The sequence below is a fragment of the Eptesicus fuscus genome, chromosome 14 (genome assembly GCF_027574615.1).
Source record: "Eptesicus fuscus isolate TK198812 chromosome 14, DD_ASM_mEF_20220401, whole genome shotgun sequence".
NCBI lineage: Eukaryota > Metazoa > Chordata > Mammalia > Chiroptera > Vespertilionidae > Eptesicus > Eptesicus fuscus.
Genome location: NC_072486.1, coordinates 79,988,368 through 80,002,985, shown reverse-complemented (window position 1 = coordinate 80,002,985; position 14,618 = coordinate 79,988,368). Strand labels below are relative to the sequence as shown.

Genomic DNA, 14,618 nt, shown 5'->3' with positions numbered 1-14,618 from the left:
TAGCACTTACCGCACCTGATGTTTTATACTGTTTCCGTGTCTCCTCCCCACCTCCCAACCTGCCATTTAGGGACATGAGAGCAGACTGTTGTCTGGGTTTTCTCCTTTGGTCCCAGTGTCCAAAGTTGGCATATAGGTGCTCAATAATTGTTTAGTTGTTGGATTTCATGCCTTCCTCCTTTTCCCTCTGCCCTCTCTCTACCTCACCTCATGTGTCATTGAGAAAACAAGAAATTTGACAGGCACATTGTTAGTTTTTCCTGTTGTTTCCATTTCAATCAGAGAACACACTCTTTATGATTTCAGTTGTTTTAAATGGGTTGGGATTTGTTTTCTGGCCCAGGATGTGATCTGTCCTGATGAATGTTCCATGGGCACTTGAAACAAATGGACATTCTGCTATTATTGGGTGAAATGTTCTAATGTGTATATGAATTAGATCCTCTTGGTTGTGCTGCTTAAATTTTTTATATCCTTGATGCTTTTCTGTCTAGTAAATCTGAGAGGTGGGTGTTGAATTCCCAACTACAATTGTAGATTTGCCTGTTTCTCCTTTCAGCTGGATTAGTTTTGCCTTAACATGTTTCAAGGCTCTGTTTGATATATACACATTTGGAATGGTATGTCTTGCTGGTGGGTTGATTCTTTTACTAGTATTATTATGTAATGTCCCTTTTTGTCTCTGGTAATTTTCTTTGCCCAGAAGACTACTTTCTTGGATATTAATAGAGCAATTTTTTCATCAAGTCTGTATTGATAATAATATATGTTAACATTATTATATATAACAATATATATGTCAAAATAGTACTCATTTTCTCTGAATTCCTTTCTGTAAAATAGAATAAGTATTTTTGCTCCTAAAAAAAGGGCAACTTCTGCCCTAAATGGTTTGACTCAGTGGATAGAGCATCGGCCTGCGGACTCAAGGGTCCCAGGTTCGATTCTGGTCAAGGGCACGTACCTTGGTTGCGGGCACATCCCCACTAGGAGGTGTGCAGGAGGCAGCTGATCGATGTTTCTCTCTCATCGATGTTTCTAACTCTATCCCTCTCCCTTCCTCTCTGTAAAAAATCAATAAAATATATATATATATATATATATATATATATATTTTTTTTTTTTTTTTTTAAAAGGGCAACTTCTCTACCTGTGATATGGTTTCCATCCATCCTGTTTACCCTCCTCAAGGACATCGCTCCTGCAGATATTTCTACTCCTAGGTCATTTCCCTCTGTCTTCTGCATCTTCAATCTTCTTTTCCACGAACCATTTCCATCAGTATCTAAAATAAAAACAAAACAAACAAAACATCTGCCTAGATCCTCCTCTGCTCACCTTTGCCACGCACAAATGAAAATGCTATACAAGAAATATGAATTTAGAAGGCATTGGGGGCCAGGTGGAGCCTCTTTCTTGAATACACATTTGCTGTTTAGCAATGCATACAGGCATATCAAAGGTAAAGTTTGGTAAACAGTGAAAGGATTATCAGCTTAGGGAATTTGAGCCACCATTATCTCAACACAGTTGGTGTTTAGTGTCAGCCCTGCTAATGCCCAAAGTCCATCAGCCTTCCGAGTTCCTTGGTGCACTCTCGTGATAGTATCAGCAAGTGATGGCTTCCCATGCTCCTCCAGCTCCATTCCTGTACTCTTCAGCACATCAAAGTGCTGTTTGTGCTTTCTGCCTGCACTCCCTTATCTCCCACTCATTCTTTAGCCACTGTAATCTACCTCTGTCTTCACAGTCCCTTAGAAGTGCTCTTGTCAAGGTTGTCAAGACCTTTCTGTTTCCAAATACAGTGCTCGGCTTGTTTCCATGTCCTCCTCACAGTAGACCTCTCACAGTTGATGGATAGCACCTTAAAACGTTTGCATCCCTGGGGCCTCTAAGGATCTGCCTCTGTCAAACTTTGGGCGGAAGGAACATAGCAGAATATGTGTCCTGCAGGCAAGCTGTCAGGAGAGAGGAGCAGGCTGATCAGTGCACATCTAATTCCTGCTCCTAAAGGTACCCGTTAGAAAAACCTCTCCTCTCCTGGGAGGAGAGAATGAGAGGATGGAATCCACCTAAGTGTTTCTCCAGCAGAGCTCCTCCTCACATTAAGGGAAGAATAAGCCTTCACCAGCAATATACTCTTGCAATTTGGATTCTGTGCTTCACTGTCTCTTTCTTGGGTCTTGCATATAGTGATTTTTCTGTCTAGATGAAATTTTAAAGCACAGTCTGCTATAACTTCTTAATGAAATTTTAAGTATGCATTTAGTGGAATTACTAATCTGTGGAATGTCAAAAGTTTAAAATTTAGTCCTTAAAATTTCTGCTAGACATTAATGCTGCCTAAGTAGTCAGGTATATGTAGTAATTTTTGCTTGATTATTTATATGTTTGTCTATTTTCCTTTTCCTCTTATAGCATGATTGCTTTAAAAATATTAATAATAAAAGCAGCAGCGTTTCAGGGGATTTTTTTTTTTTCAGGGAATATATTTAGAAACAATGGAATTTAACCATATACCAGGTGTACTGGTTAGTAATGCAGATTTTTTTCAATAGATGGAGTTACACATATGTTGATATATATACGATTTGATATGTATGCTGTTTTGTTGGATTGATAACAAGCTTCAAAACTTCATATGTCAAATTTGCTGAAGGTGTTAACATAGATATTTTTACGCTTAAAAATGTCGAATTTCATGCCAAAAAAGAGCATTTCCGGGAAGTTTTTTTGTGTTTTTTTTAATATTTTTATTGATTTCTTTACAGAGAGGAAGGGAGAGGGATAGAGAGTTAGAAACATCGATCAGCTGCCTCCTGCACACCCCCTACTGGGGAGGTGCCCGCAACCAAGGTACATGCCCTTGACTGGAATCGAACCTGGGGCCCTTCAGTCCACAGGCGGACGCTCTATCCACTGAGCCAAACCGGTCAGGGCCATTTCCGGGAAGTTTTAATTCATTACTTGATTTTGAAGAAACATGCTGCTGAATACTCTGGGAAGCTTATGGTGAACATGCTCCATCTCAAGATACTTGTGAACACTGGTTTAAACACTTTAAAAGTGATGATTTCAGTGTGAAACACAAAGAACGTCCAGATCAACTGAAAAAGTTTGCAGACCAACAATTACAAGCATTATTGGATGAAGATGCGTGTCAAACTCAAAGACAACTTGCAGAAAGATTAAACGTTGCTCAGCAAACAATTTTCGATTGTTTACAAGCAATGGGAAAGATTTTAAAGGAAGGAAAATAGGTGCCACATCAACTGAACGTAAGACAAATGGAAAACTGAAAAGTCATCAGTAAAATGTTGCTTCAATGGCACGAAAGAAGGTCTTTTTTGCATCGAATTGTGACTGGCAATGAAAAGTAGATTTATTTTGAGAATCCCAAACGCACAAAATCATGGGTTGGTCCAGGTCAACCATCAACATCGACTGCAAGGCCAAATCACTTCGGAAAGAAGACAATGCTCTGTATTTGATGGGATCAGGAAGGTGTGGTGTATTATGAGCTTCTAAAACCAGGTGAAACCATTAATATTGATCACTACTGACAACAAATAATCAATTTGAACCATGCTTTGATCGTGAAACGACCAGAATGTTCCAGAAGACACAGCAAAGTAATTTTGCTTCATGATGACGTACCATCACACACTTCAAAGCCAGTTAAAGACAGGTTAGCCCTGACCAGTTTGGCTCAGTGGATAGAGCGTCAGCCTTCGGACTCAAGGGTCCCAGGTTCGATTCCCGTCAAGGGCATGTACCTTGGTTGCGGGCACATACACAGTAGGGAGTGTGCAGGAGGCAGCTGATTGATGTTTCTCTCTCATCGATGTTTCGAACTCTCTATCCCTCTCCCTTCTCTGTAAAAAATAAATAAAATACATTTTTTTAAAAATAAATAAAGACACGTTAAAAGATCTTGCCTGGGAAGTATTAACCTACCTGCTGTATTCACCAGACCTTGCTCCTTCAGATTACCACTTGTTCTGATCAATGGCACATGCACTTTCTGAGCAGCACTTCAAAACGTACGAAGAAGTGGAAAATTGGGTCTCTGAATGGTTTGCCTCAAAACAAGAAAAGTTCTCTTGGGACGGTATCCACAAATTATCTGTAAGATGGGGGAAATGTGTAGCTAGCAATGGACATTACTTTGAATAAAGCACTTTTGATGTTTCTCTTGAAATTATCATGTTTTCTTTGATTACAAAATCTGAATTATTAACCAGTACACCTGGTATATAAGTACCAGTTGTCTTTTACATATAATTTAGACAAACGCATTATTGAAGAGCTAGGCCTAGTATTATGCCCCCCCAAAATTATTTAATTTTCAAAATGTCAGAAGAGCCTAATTTTACTTGTGAAAAAGAATTCGTCCTCTAACTTATTTATTTTTTGAATTTATTGATTTGAGAGTGAGAAACATCAATTTTGTTGTTGTTACTGTTTTACTTATTTATGCATTCATTGGTTGATTCTTGTGTGTGCCCTGACCAGGGGTCAAACCTGCAACCTTGGCATATTGGGGTGATGCTCTAACCATCTGAGCTACCCAGCCAGGGCTAGTCCTCTAATTTAAAGGATTACCAGGGTAATGGTCAGATTTGCATTGGTCACATACATGTTAACATAGCTGCTGCTTTCCCTTTCTTTCTACGCATTCTAGCTCCTCTTACTTTCCCTCTGTATTTAGTTCACATTTTTGCCTGACATAGATTTCCTCCTTAAATCATTAGTAAAACTATTCAATTTGGTGTTTTTTGTGTGTGTTATATACCGTATTTTCCGGCATATAAGACGACTTTTTAACCCAGGAAAATCTATACGCCCAGTCGTCTTATACGCCGGAAAATACGGTACATTTTTGTTGATTTCAGAGAAGAAGGGAGAGGAAGAGAGATAATAGAAACATCAATGATGAGAGAGAATCATTGATCAGCTGCCTCATGCACACCCCACACTGGGGGGTCAAGCCTGCAACCTGGGCATGGGCCCTGACCTGGAATTGAACCTTCACCTCCTGGTTCATAGGTCAATGCTCAACCTCTGAGCCACGCAGGCCGGGCAGAATTGCATTAAATTTGTAGGTCCAAGTCCAGTCCTATTGTAGGGTGGACAGGGTTAGGAATATGTGGTTAGAGTGTCTGCTTCTGTAGGGAGCTCTTATACTTGCTGAAGACCTGTTGCTGATATCTATCTTGCAAACAGTCTGAATCATAAAAGGTCAGGGAAAATGAGCCTTTATCCAAATAAGTCTTAGATACACATTTGCCTTCTTGTCACTTATTTCTGGTTAATTCGATCTTTAAGCACTCCTTCCTGCTTGAGTGTAAGCGTTTCCATAACTAACTATGTTTAGAAACAACTATATGATATGTGTTCTGCTTCGCAGGCATTGAAGGTACATGATTGCCTCTAAAATGGACTTTGTTAGTGAGTATGAAGAACTTTGATGATAGCCATAAGAATATTCATGGACTTTTTAGTGGAAATTTGCACAAAGTATCCAAATATATGAAAATCTAAGTAGTTCCCCCACTTCTACCTACCTGTTTACCTTGGATTTACCAGGCAGCTACTGAGTTTCTGCATTTTGGAATTGGTGGCGAGCCAAGGTACAACCCTTCCCTTTTAAGCTTTTACATCTAGATCAGGAAGACAGGCTGGTAATGTGCTCTTAAGTATAGTAATAGCTTCATGGAGGGAGGTGGCCTTGAAGAATGCGTAGAATTTTTGTTTGTTCATTAGTTTAGGTCTTAGGGAATTTAATTGAGAAACCAGGCATGGAAAGGACATTCCAGGAAGAAAGAAGGAAAGCATTGTGTTATTACTGCTCGTTCTACATGTACCTGAAAGAACTATGTGTTCAATCTTTCATTCAGAATTAAAGGTATCTCTCACATAAGTTAGAATTGACCATCCCTCTTTGATACCTTCACACACCCCCATGTGTGTATATGTTGTAGCACTTACCATACTTTATTATACTTTTTTAACCTTTTGACTCTCCGCATTAAATTCCTTGAGGACAGGAACTATGTCTGCTACCTCTCTGTGTCCCAGCACCTCAGTTCCCAGAACGCATTTGGCTTCCTGAAGTGTGTCCCAGTGAATGTCTGTGTAACTGAGTATGGTCCCTTTGCAGATGGCATGCTTGCTCAAGTGATGCTGCTGCAGTTGAAAACATTTGAGTCTGGCCCTGACCGGTTTGGCTCAGTGGATAGAGCGTCGGCCTGCGGACTGAAAGGTCCTGGGTTCGGTTCCGGTCAAGGGCACGTACCTTGTTTGCAGGCACATACCCAGTAGGGAGTGTGCAAGAGGCAGCTGATCGATGTTTCTCTCTCATCGATGTTTCTAACTCTCTATCCCTCTCCCTTCCTCTCTGTAAAAAATCAATAAAATATATTTTTTTTAAAAAAGAAAAGAAAACATTTGAGTCTGCTTGGTGTTAGAGGGAGTACTAAGGGACATGACTCAGAGGCTGAATAATGGCCTTGATAGGACCTCAGATTGGTTTCAGCTCCAGTTAGTAGGTCCAAGACTATTTTGTCCCTGTCCTCAGATTTGATCAGACGTGATGATAATTGATTGACTCTGAGGCTGTGTAGCACAGAAGGAGAACTTTAGACTTTGAGAGCCAAGCGATCTCAGTTAAATCCTGGCTGTGTTGTCTGCTAGTTTTCTCATCTGAAAAACAGAATGATAATAAATAGAGTGAATGTGACAATTAAAAGGGAGAATGTGTATAAATTATGTACTGCTGATTCAACAGTAAGCACAAATAGTGTTTTAGATAGTTATTATGATAATAAAACCTAGGAGATACTGATTTACAAACCAAATGCCAAACCTATTACTTCACAATATTTATAAAACCGCCAAATAGATGATGATTGTGTCCACAATAATTTGACCTCCGAAAGGTTGCTTACAGCAGTGGTCGCCAACCGGTGGTTCTTGGACCACTGGTGGTCCGTGAGGTCCAAAAAGTTGGTGACCGCTGGCTTAGAGAATCAAGAGGAATAGTTGAATCTATTAATGGCTACCATCACCAAGCTCTGATTGCCTGATGTGTTCATCTTCCCAAAAGGATTAGCTGTCATGTCAGGCAGAACTTATTTGGGTTCCCTTTACCTTGATGCTTAACAAATTCCAGATTGACTAATTGCTTCTTTTTACTTATTCCTCAAGTCTGGAAAACATAATTAATTTTAATTTCTATAACAGTCATTCAGGTTTATGTCAGATTTTTAGGATATTTTTCTGCTTATATAAGTTGTCCCAAAACATGTATACACACTTTAACAGCTGATAGCCCAATTGATGTTTTGTTTTGTGTGTGTTTTTTAGCCAGGCTAAGCTTTGAACAAAGAAAATTCTTCCTAAAATGCTACTCTACTCTACTGTTTGAAAATGCAGTTGAAATACAAACACTGCCTTTATAATTATTTAAAATGTGTATACATTTTTGGGGTGACACCCTGTCCCAAAAAAAGTATACACACTTTAATAGCTGATATCTCACTTAATTTTTTACTCCTTTACACATTTAACTGATTTGAAATAATGGGTAAAGCCAGACTAAGCTTTGAACAAAGAAAATTAATCCACTAGACTTTTTAATGGAGATACATAAAAGATAAAGTTTACGGTACAAAACTGGGAACAGTTGAAGAATTGAGGGCGCACAAGTACCGAACTATTTTTGCTATTCCATTGCTTTGTGTTATCAGCAGTGCCTGGACCAAAATGGTCATCTGTTTGAAAACAGGCATTAACAAAAATCTTATTCATTTGTGTGGATTCTTTTAAATTTTGAAAATTAACTGTATATTCATAAACAGACTTAATAGTCATTCAAAGTGTGTAAACTTTTGGGGGGATATACTATATTTGGAAGACATCTTGCTCATATTATCCCTTTTTTGTAAGGGTAAATTTGTTTCTAAGTTCTAGGAATTACTTTCACTCCCTCTGTACTCTCTGCTTTTGGCATTGTAAAACATTTTTTTGAATGTTTTCAGAGGATGGAAAGTTTCCATCCTTTGAAAATAAATTTGGCCCTAGCTCGTATGGCTCAGTGGATAGAGTGTCAGCCTACAGACTAAAGGTCCCAGGTTCGATTCTGATTAAGACCCCATGCCTGTGCTCGGCGACCGGCCGCCGCTGCGGACCAAGGGGCCGGCGCGGCGACGCCGGACTGGCCCGCCGCCACACACCGGGCGCACCGGAGCTTCGCCGAGCAGCCGCCCGACAAGTTCTGCGGCGGCCGTCCTGGAGCTCTGGCAGGATGGCCGGGGGGGTTGCTGGGGGGGGGGTTGACCAGCGGGAATTGGGATCGGGAGGACGGGGCCCCGCTGGGACCCGGGTGCGGGCGGGGTTGCGCGCCTCTGGGCTCGGGAGTGGTCGCGCGCCTCCGGGTATGGGTGGGGCCTCGCGTCCCTGGGTCTGGGTGGGGCCCCGTGCCCCTGGGTCCAGGTGAGGCCGGATTCCGGGTCCGGGTGAGGCCAAGTGCCCCTGGACCCGGATGACGCTGGGTCCCGTGCCCGGGTGAGGCCAAGCGCACCTGGGTCTGGGAGAGGCCAAGCGCCCCTGGGTCCGGGTGAGACCATGTGTCCCTGGATCCGGGAGAGGCCTCGTGCACCTGGGTCCAGGTGAGGCCACATGCCCCTGGGCCTGGGAGAGGCCACGCACCCCTGGGTCCGGGCGAGACCATGTGTCCCTGGATCTGGGTGAGGCCTCGTGCACCTAGGCCCGGGTGGGGCCACGTACCCCTGGGTCTGGGGGAGGCCAGGCGTCCCTGGGTCCGGGTGAGACCGTGTGTCCCTGGATCCGGGTGAGGCCTCGTGCACCTAGGCCCGGGTGAGGCCACGTGCCCCTGGGGCTGGGAGAGGCCAAGCGTCCCTGGGTCTGGGTGAGACCGTGTGTCCCTGGATCTGGGTGAGGCCTCGCGCGCCTAGGCCCGGGTGAGGCCACGTGCCCCTGGGTCTGGGAGAGGCCAAGCGTCCCTGGGTCCGGATGAGACCATGTGTCCCTGGATCCGGGTGAGGCCTCATGCACCTAGGCCCGGGTGAGGCCACATGCCCCTGGGTCTGGGGGAGGCCAAGCGCACCTGGGTCCGGGTGAGACCATGTGTCCCTGGATCCGGGTGAGGCCTTGTGCACCTAGGTCCAGGTGAGGCCACGTGCCTCTGGGTCTGAGAGAGGCCACGCACCCCTGGGTCCGGGCGAGACCATGTGTCCCTGGATCCGGGTGAGGCCTTGTGCACCTAGGCCCGGGTGAGGCCACGTGCCCCTGGGTCTGAGAGAGGCCAAGCGTCCCTGGGTCCGGGCGAGACCATGAGTCCCTGGATCCGGGTGAGGCCTCGTGCACCTAGGCCCGGGTGAGGCCACGTGCCCCTGGGTCTGGGGGAGCCCAAGCGTTCCTGGGTCCGGGTGAGACCATGTGTCCCTGGATCCGGGTGGGGCCTCGTGCACCTAGGCCCAGGGGAGGCCACGTGCCCCTGGGTCTGGGAGAGCCCAAGCGTCCCTGGGTACGGGTGAGACCATGTGTCCCTAGATCCGGGTGAGGCCACGTGCCCCTTAGTCCGGGTGAAGCCGTGCCCCTGGGTCCGGCCGAGACCAAACCAGAGGGAGTCGGACCTCCGTTACCACCATTTGTCCACCATCCAGAGCTGAGGGGTCAGTGCTGACATGTACACATAAGGAACTGGTGGACATTGAAATTGGGTCTCAAAAAAACTGTTGGTCCAGAAAGAAACTCACTACAGACTGATCCATCTGCCTGTCAGCATAACTATTATTGCTCGTCTCACATTCAGTTCTCATAAGTATATATCTAGTGACATATGATCTCGCTCATCTAGGGGAAATGATGAACAACATAGACTGAGGAACAAGAACAGAACCAGAAGCAAGGAGGCATCGATCGGACTATCGGGCCTCAGAGGGAGGATAGGGGAGGGTGGGGGGAGGGGGAGAGTTCAACCAAAGGACTTGTGTGCATGCATATGAGCCTATCCAACGGTTAAGTTCAACAGGGGGTTGGGGCATGCGTGGGGAGGGGGGGGGATGGGAATGGGGGGATGAGGACAAATATGTGACACCTTGATCAATAAAGAAATTTAAAAAAAAAAAAAAAAGACCCCATGCCTGGCGGGCTCAATCCCCAGTAGGGGGCGTGCAAGAGGCAGCCCATCAACGATTCTCAACATTGATGTTTCTATCTCTCCCTCTCCCTTCATCTCTAAAATGACAAACACAGATACCTGTGTAACAAGTACAATAAGTATAGTGAGAAAGATAATTATAATGCACAAGGAAGGTAAATACTTTGCATTTAGCAGTTTGGTTCTGTATCCCAGACTACACTATCAGCTCCTTTGAGGGCAGGAACTCATACCATTTGTACCGAGTATATAAACAAAAAATGAAGTATTATCTGAAGAAGTGAACACAACTTTTCTCCTAAATTATATTCCCTACTTCATAATTCTCTCCACATCCTTAAAATTATGAAAAGTCTTTTTTATAGTCTTTTGGAAAATTATATAAATGCAGATCTTCAAGATATCACATTTTTAGGTAATGATTTTTCTTTCTCTTTTTTTTTTTTTTCCTTTTGAAGCTCCTTGCCCGGCTTGAAGGTAGACGGTCCTTGAAAGAAATAGAACCCTGTCTGTTTGTCAATGAAGATGAACCTGTGCATGGTAAAAACACAACTTCAAACCAAAATGGCATGTCACAAATTAAATTTTATAAATGAAAGTACTTTTTTCATATATATTCATGTACTCCTAGCAAGAGACTCTGTAGGTTTAACTGTAAAATTAAAATGACACAGATTATGACAGAATTAAAAAAAAAAAAAAGCTCACCTGAGAATATTTTTATTTTCTTTTATTTTTTTAAGTTTCCGAACTTTTTGAATGTTGTTTATTTTACTTTATTTTTTAAAATCTTTATTGTTGAGCCTGGTCAGTGTGGCCCATGAACGAGGAGGCCATGGTTTGATTACCAGTCAGGGCACATGCCTGGGTTGTGGGCTCCATCCCCAGTGGGGACTGCATCTCTCTTATTGATGTTTCTATCTCGCTATCCCTCTCCCTTCCTTTCTCTAAAATCAATAAAAAATATTTTTAAATCTTTATTTTTGAGAGTATTACAGATATCCCTTTCCTTTATCCCCCAATTTTCCCCCTCCACCCAGATCCCACCCATCCCAGGTCTTCCCCACCCTATTGTCTGTGTCATGGGTAATGCATGTATGCATGTAAATTTTTTGGTTGATCTCTTCCTTCCTCCACCCCCCTTCCCTCAGATTCGTCAGTCTGTGCCATGTTTCCATGCCTCTGGTTCTATTTTATTTATCAGTTTATTTTGTTCATTCAATTCCTTGTTAATTTTTTATTTTTAGATTCAGTTGTTGATAGATCTGTATTTCTTGCCATTTTATTGTTCATATTTTTCTTCTTCAAGAAGACCCTTTAATATTTCATGTAATACTAGTTTGGTGGTGATGAACTTCTTTAGCTTTTTCTTGTCTGTGAAGCTCTTTTTTTAAAAAATATGGTTTGTTTGTTTGTTTTTAATTTCAAAGGAAGGGAGAGGGAGAAATAGAAACATCAATAATGACAGAGAATTATTGATTGGCTGCCTCCTGCACACCCCCTACTAGGACTGAGCCTGCAACCTGGGCATGTGCCCTGACCAGGAATTGAACCATGACCTCCGGGTTCATAAGTCGATGTTCAACCACTGAGCAACACCAGCCAGGCTGTGAAGCTCTTTATCTGACCTTCAATTCTAAATGATAGCTTTTCTGGGTAGAATAATCTTGGTTGTAGGTCCTTGCTTTTCATCATTTTGAATATTTCTTGCCACTTCCTTCTGGCCTGCAAAGTTTCTGTTGAGAAATCAGCTGACAGTCCTTTGGGTATTCCCCTGAAGGTAACTAACTGCTTTTCTCTTGCTGCTTTTAAGATTCTCTCTTTGTCTTTAACCTTTGGCATTTTAATTATGATACGTCTTTTTTTTTTTAATCCTCACCCGAGCATATTTTTTCATTGATTTTTAGAGAGAGTAGAAGAAAGAGTGAAAGACAGAGAGAAATACCGATGTGAGAGAAACACATCGATTGATTGCCTCTCGCATGTGCCCTGACAAGGCCTGGGCCGGGAAGGAGCTTGTAACCGAGGTACGTGCCCTTGACCGGAATTGAACCCAGGGCCTTCAGTTCGCATTATTCACTGAGCCAAACCGGGTAGGACTTAATTATGGTATGTCTTGATGTGGGCCTCTTTGGGTTTCTCTTGTTTGGGACTCTGTGCTTCCTGGACTTGTATGCCTATTTCTTTCACTAGGTAAGGGAAGTTTTGTCATTATTTTTCAAATAGGTTTTTAGTTTCTCTCTTCTCCTTCCAACACCACCATGATGCAAATGTTGATAAGCTTAAAATTATCCCAGAGGATAACTTTGCACTATCTTCATATTTTTTGGTTCTTTTTTCTTTTTGCTCTTCTGATTGGGTGTTTTTTGCTTCCTCATATTTCAGTTCGCTGATTTGATTCTGAGCATCCTCTACTCTACTGTTGATTTACTATAAATTATTCTTCATTTCAGTTAGTGAATCCCTCATTTCTGACTGATCCTTTGTTATGTTTTTGATGTTCTCACTAAGTTCCTTGAAGTTCTCATTAAGTTCTATGAGCATCCTTATAACCATTGTTTTGAACTCCATCTGGTAGTTTGCTTGCTTCCATTTTATTTAGTTCTTTCTTTCTGGAGATTTCTTCTGTTCTTTCATTTCTGGCATGTTTATTTGTCTCTGCGTTTTGGCTGCTTCCCTTTGTTTGTTTCTATGTATTAGGTAGAGCTGCTGTGTCTCCTGGAATTGGTAGAGTGGCCTTGTGTAGTTGGTGTCCTATAGAGCCCAGTGACTCAGCCTCCCCAGTCACCTGAGTTGGGCCCTCTAGGTGCACCTCTGTGTGCACAGTCCTGTTGTATTTGAGCTTTGATTGCTGTTGGCGTCATTGAGAGGAATTGAACCCCAGGCCAATTGGCTGTGAGGACCAGCTGCAACTACAGAGAGATAGCTGTTGTGTGGGAGACGCACTTATGGAGCAGGTCTTGCTTCAGTGGGTTTTGGTGCTCACTGAGTCTGCCCCTTGAGTGTTTTGCTACTGGATGTGGTAAGGTTGTAATCTGACATAGTCTGATCACTGGATGCACTGGCTCTGGGGCATCCTGGGAGGTAGATAGCCAACTCCTGCCTGGGTCCTGCCTGGGGCTACCTGGCATGAGTTACAGAGCAATCTTTAGATGGCTGCTACTTGTGTTGGGCTTGGAGATGCCCAGGAGAAGGCAGGCTGCTGCTAGTACAGGGCCCAGGGCTGCTTATCCAGAGGTATGGGGCATGCTGAGGTCAGGTGCTGTTTGTTTGGGAGACTTTAGGAGTCAAGCCTGAGCTAGGACAGGCTCTTAATATGGAAAAGCCATCGCAAACAGCTTGGGTGGGGCTGCAGATTGGATGGCGTGGTGTCTCAGAATCAGCTGCAGGTTGATGGAGACTCAGGTATGGTGACTGCTGGTTGGCTTTGTGGCAGAGAGGTCTCAGCAAAGGAGCATTGTCCCCTGCCAGTACTTCTGTCTGGTACAAAGCTACCCCCCAGTTCTTGGTCTGATGCCAGACAAGTTAATTCCTCCCTGTATGTCCCTGGATCCTTTTAAGCTTCTGTCCTAGTGCTAGAGCTCAGGGAGTGAGTCTGAGTAAGTCTGTGCTACGTGCCAGCCCTTTGAGAGAGAGAAACATCGATGTGAGAGAGGCATGTCAGTTTGTTGCCTTCCACACGAGCCCTGACTAGGGCCAGGAGAATGAGCCTGCAACCCAGGTACGTGCCTTTGACCAGGAATCAAACCCGCAACCATTCAGTGCACGGGCCAGTGCTCTAACCACTGATACACCTGCCAGGGCTGACAGAACACTGAAGCCTGCCTTATCTACGTTAGATGAAATGAAGTTTGGCTTATCTGCAGTAAATCTTCAGAATAAACTGAGCTCTTTTTACTCCAACACACAATATTTGTGGGAATTTTTTTTTTAAATATATTTTATTGATTTTTTACAGAGAGGAAGGGAGAGGGATAGAGAGCTAGAAACATCAATGAGAGAGAAACATCGACCAGCTGCCTCCTGCACACCCCCCACCGGGGATATGCCCTCAACCAATGTACATGCCCTTGACCGGAATCGAACCTGGGACCTTTCAGTCCGCAGACCGACGCTCTATCCACTGAGCCAAACCGGTTTCGGCGGAATTTTTTTTATTATTATTCTTTAGAAGTTTGAGAATTACAGGAAAGACTCAGGCACCCCCTTGTTCTGTTAATATTTCTACAGTCAGGAAAATACATACCTACTTGTTCCATTAGCACTGCTACCCTAGAGAAAACTTATAAAGAAGGTAATGTGCTTAGGTTGTTGGTTTTTTTAATGTACTGTAACAGTTTTATAGAGATGAAGTTCATTTAAGTGTACAATTCAGTGATTTTTAGTATTCACACAGTTATACAACCATCCCCACATTTTATTTTAGAACATT

The 14,618-nt window shown here is 43.4% G+C and overlaps 1 protein-coding gene across 1 annotated transcript in view; it reads left to right on the top strand.

Moving 5' to 3' along the window:
* The window catches only part of XRCC2 (X-ray repair cross complementing 2), a 32,204-nt gene that overhangs the window by 5,612 nt on the left and 11,974 nt on the right, over positions 1-14,618 (top strand). Inside the window, exon 2 of the mRNA XM_008158749.3 lies at positions 10,645-10,726. Coding sequence (XP_008156971.2) covers positions 10,645-10,726 — 82 coding nt within the window. The remainder of the gene's footprint in view (positions 1-10,644; positions 10,727-14,618) is intronic.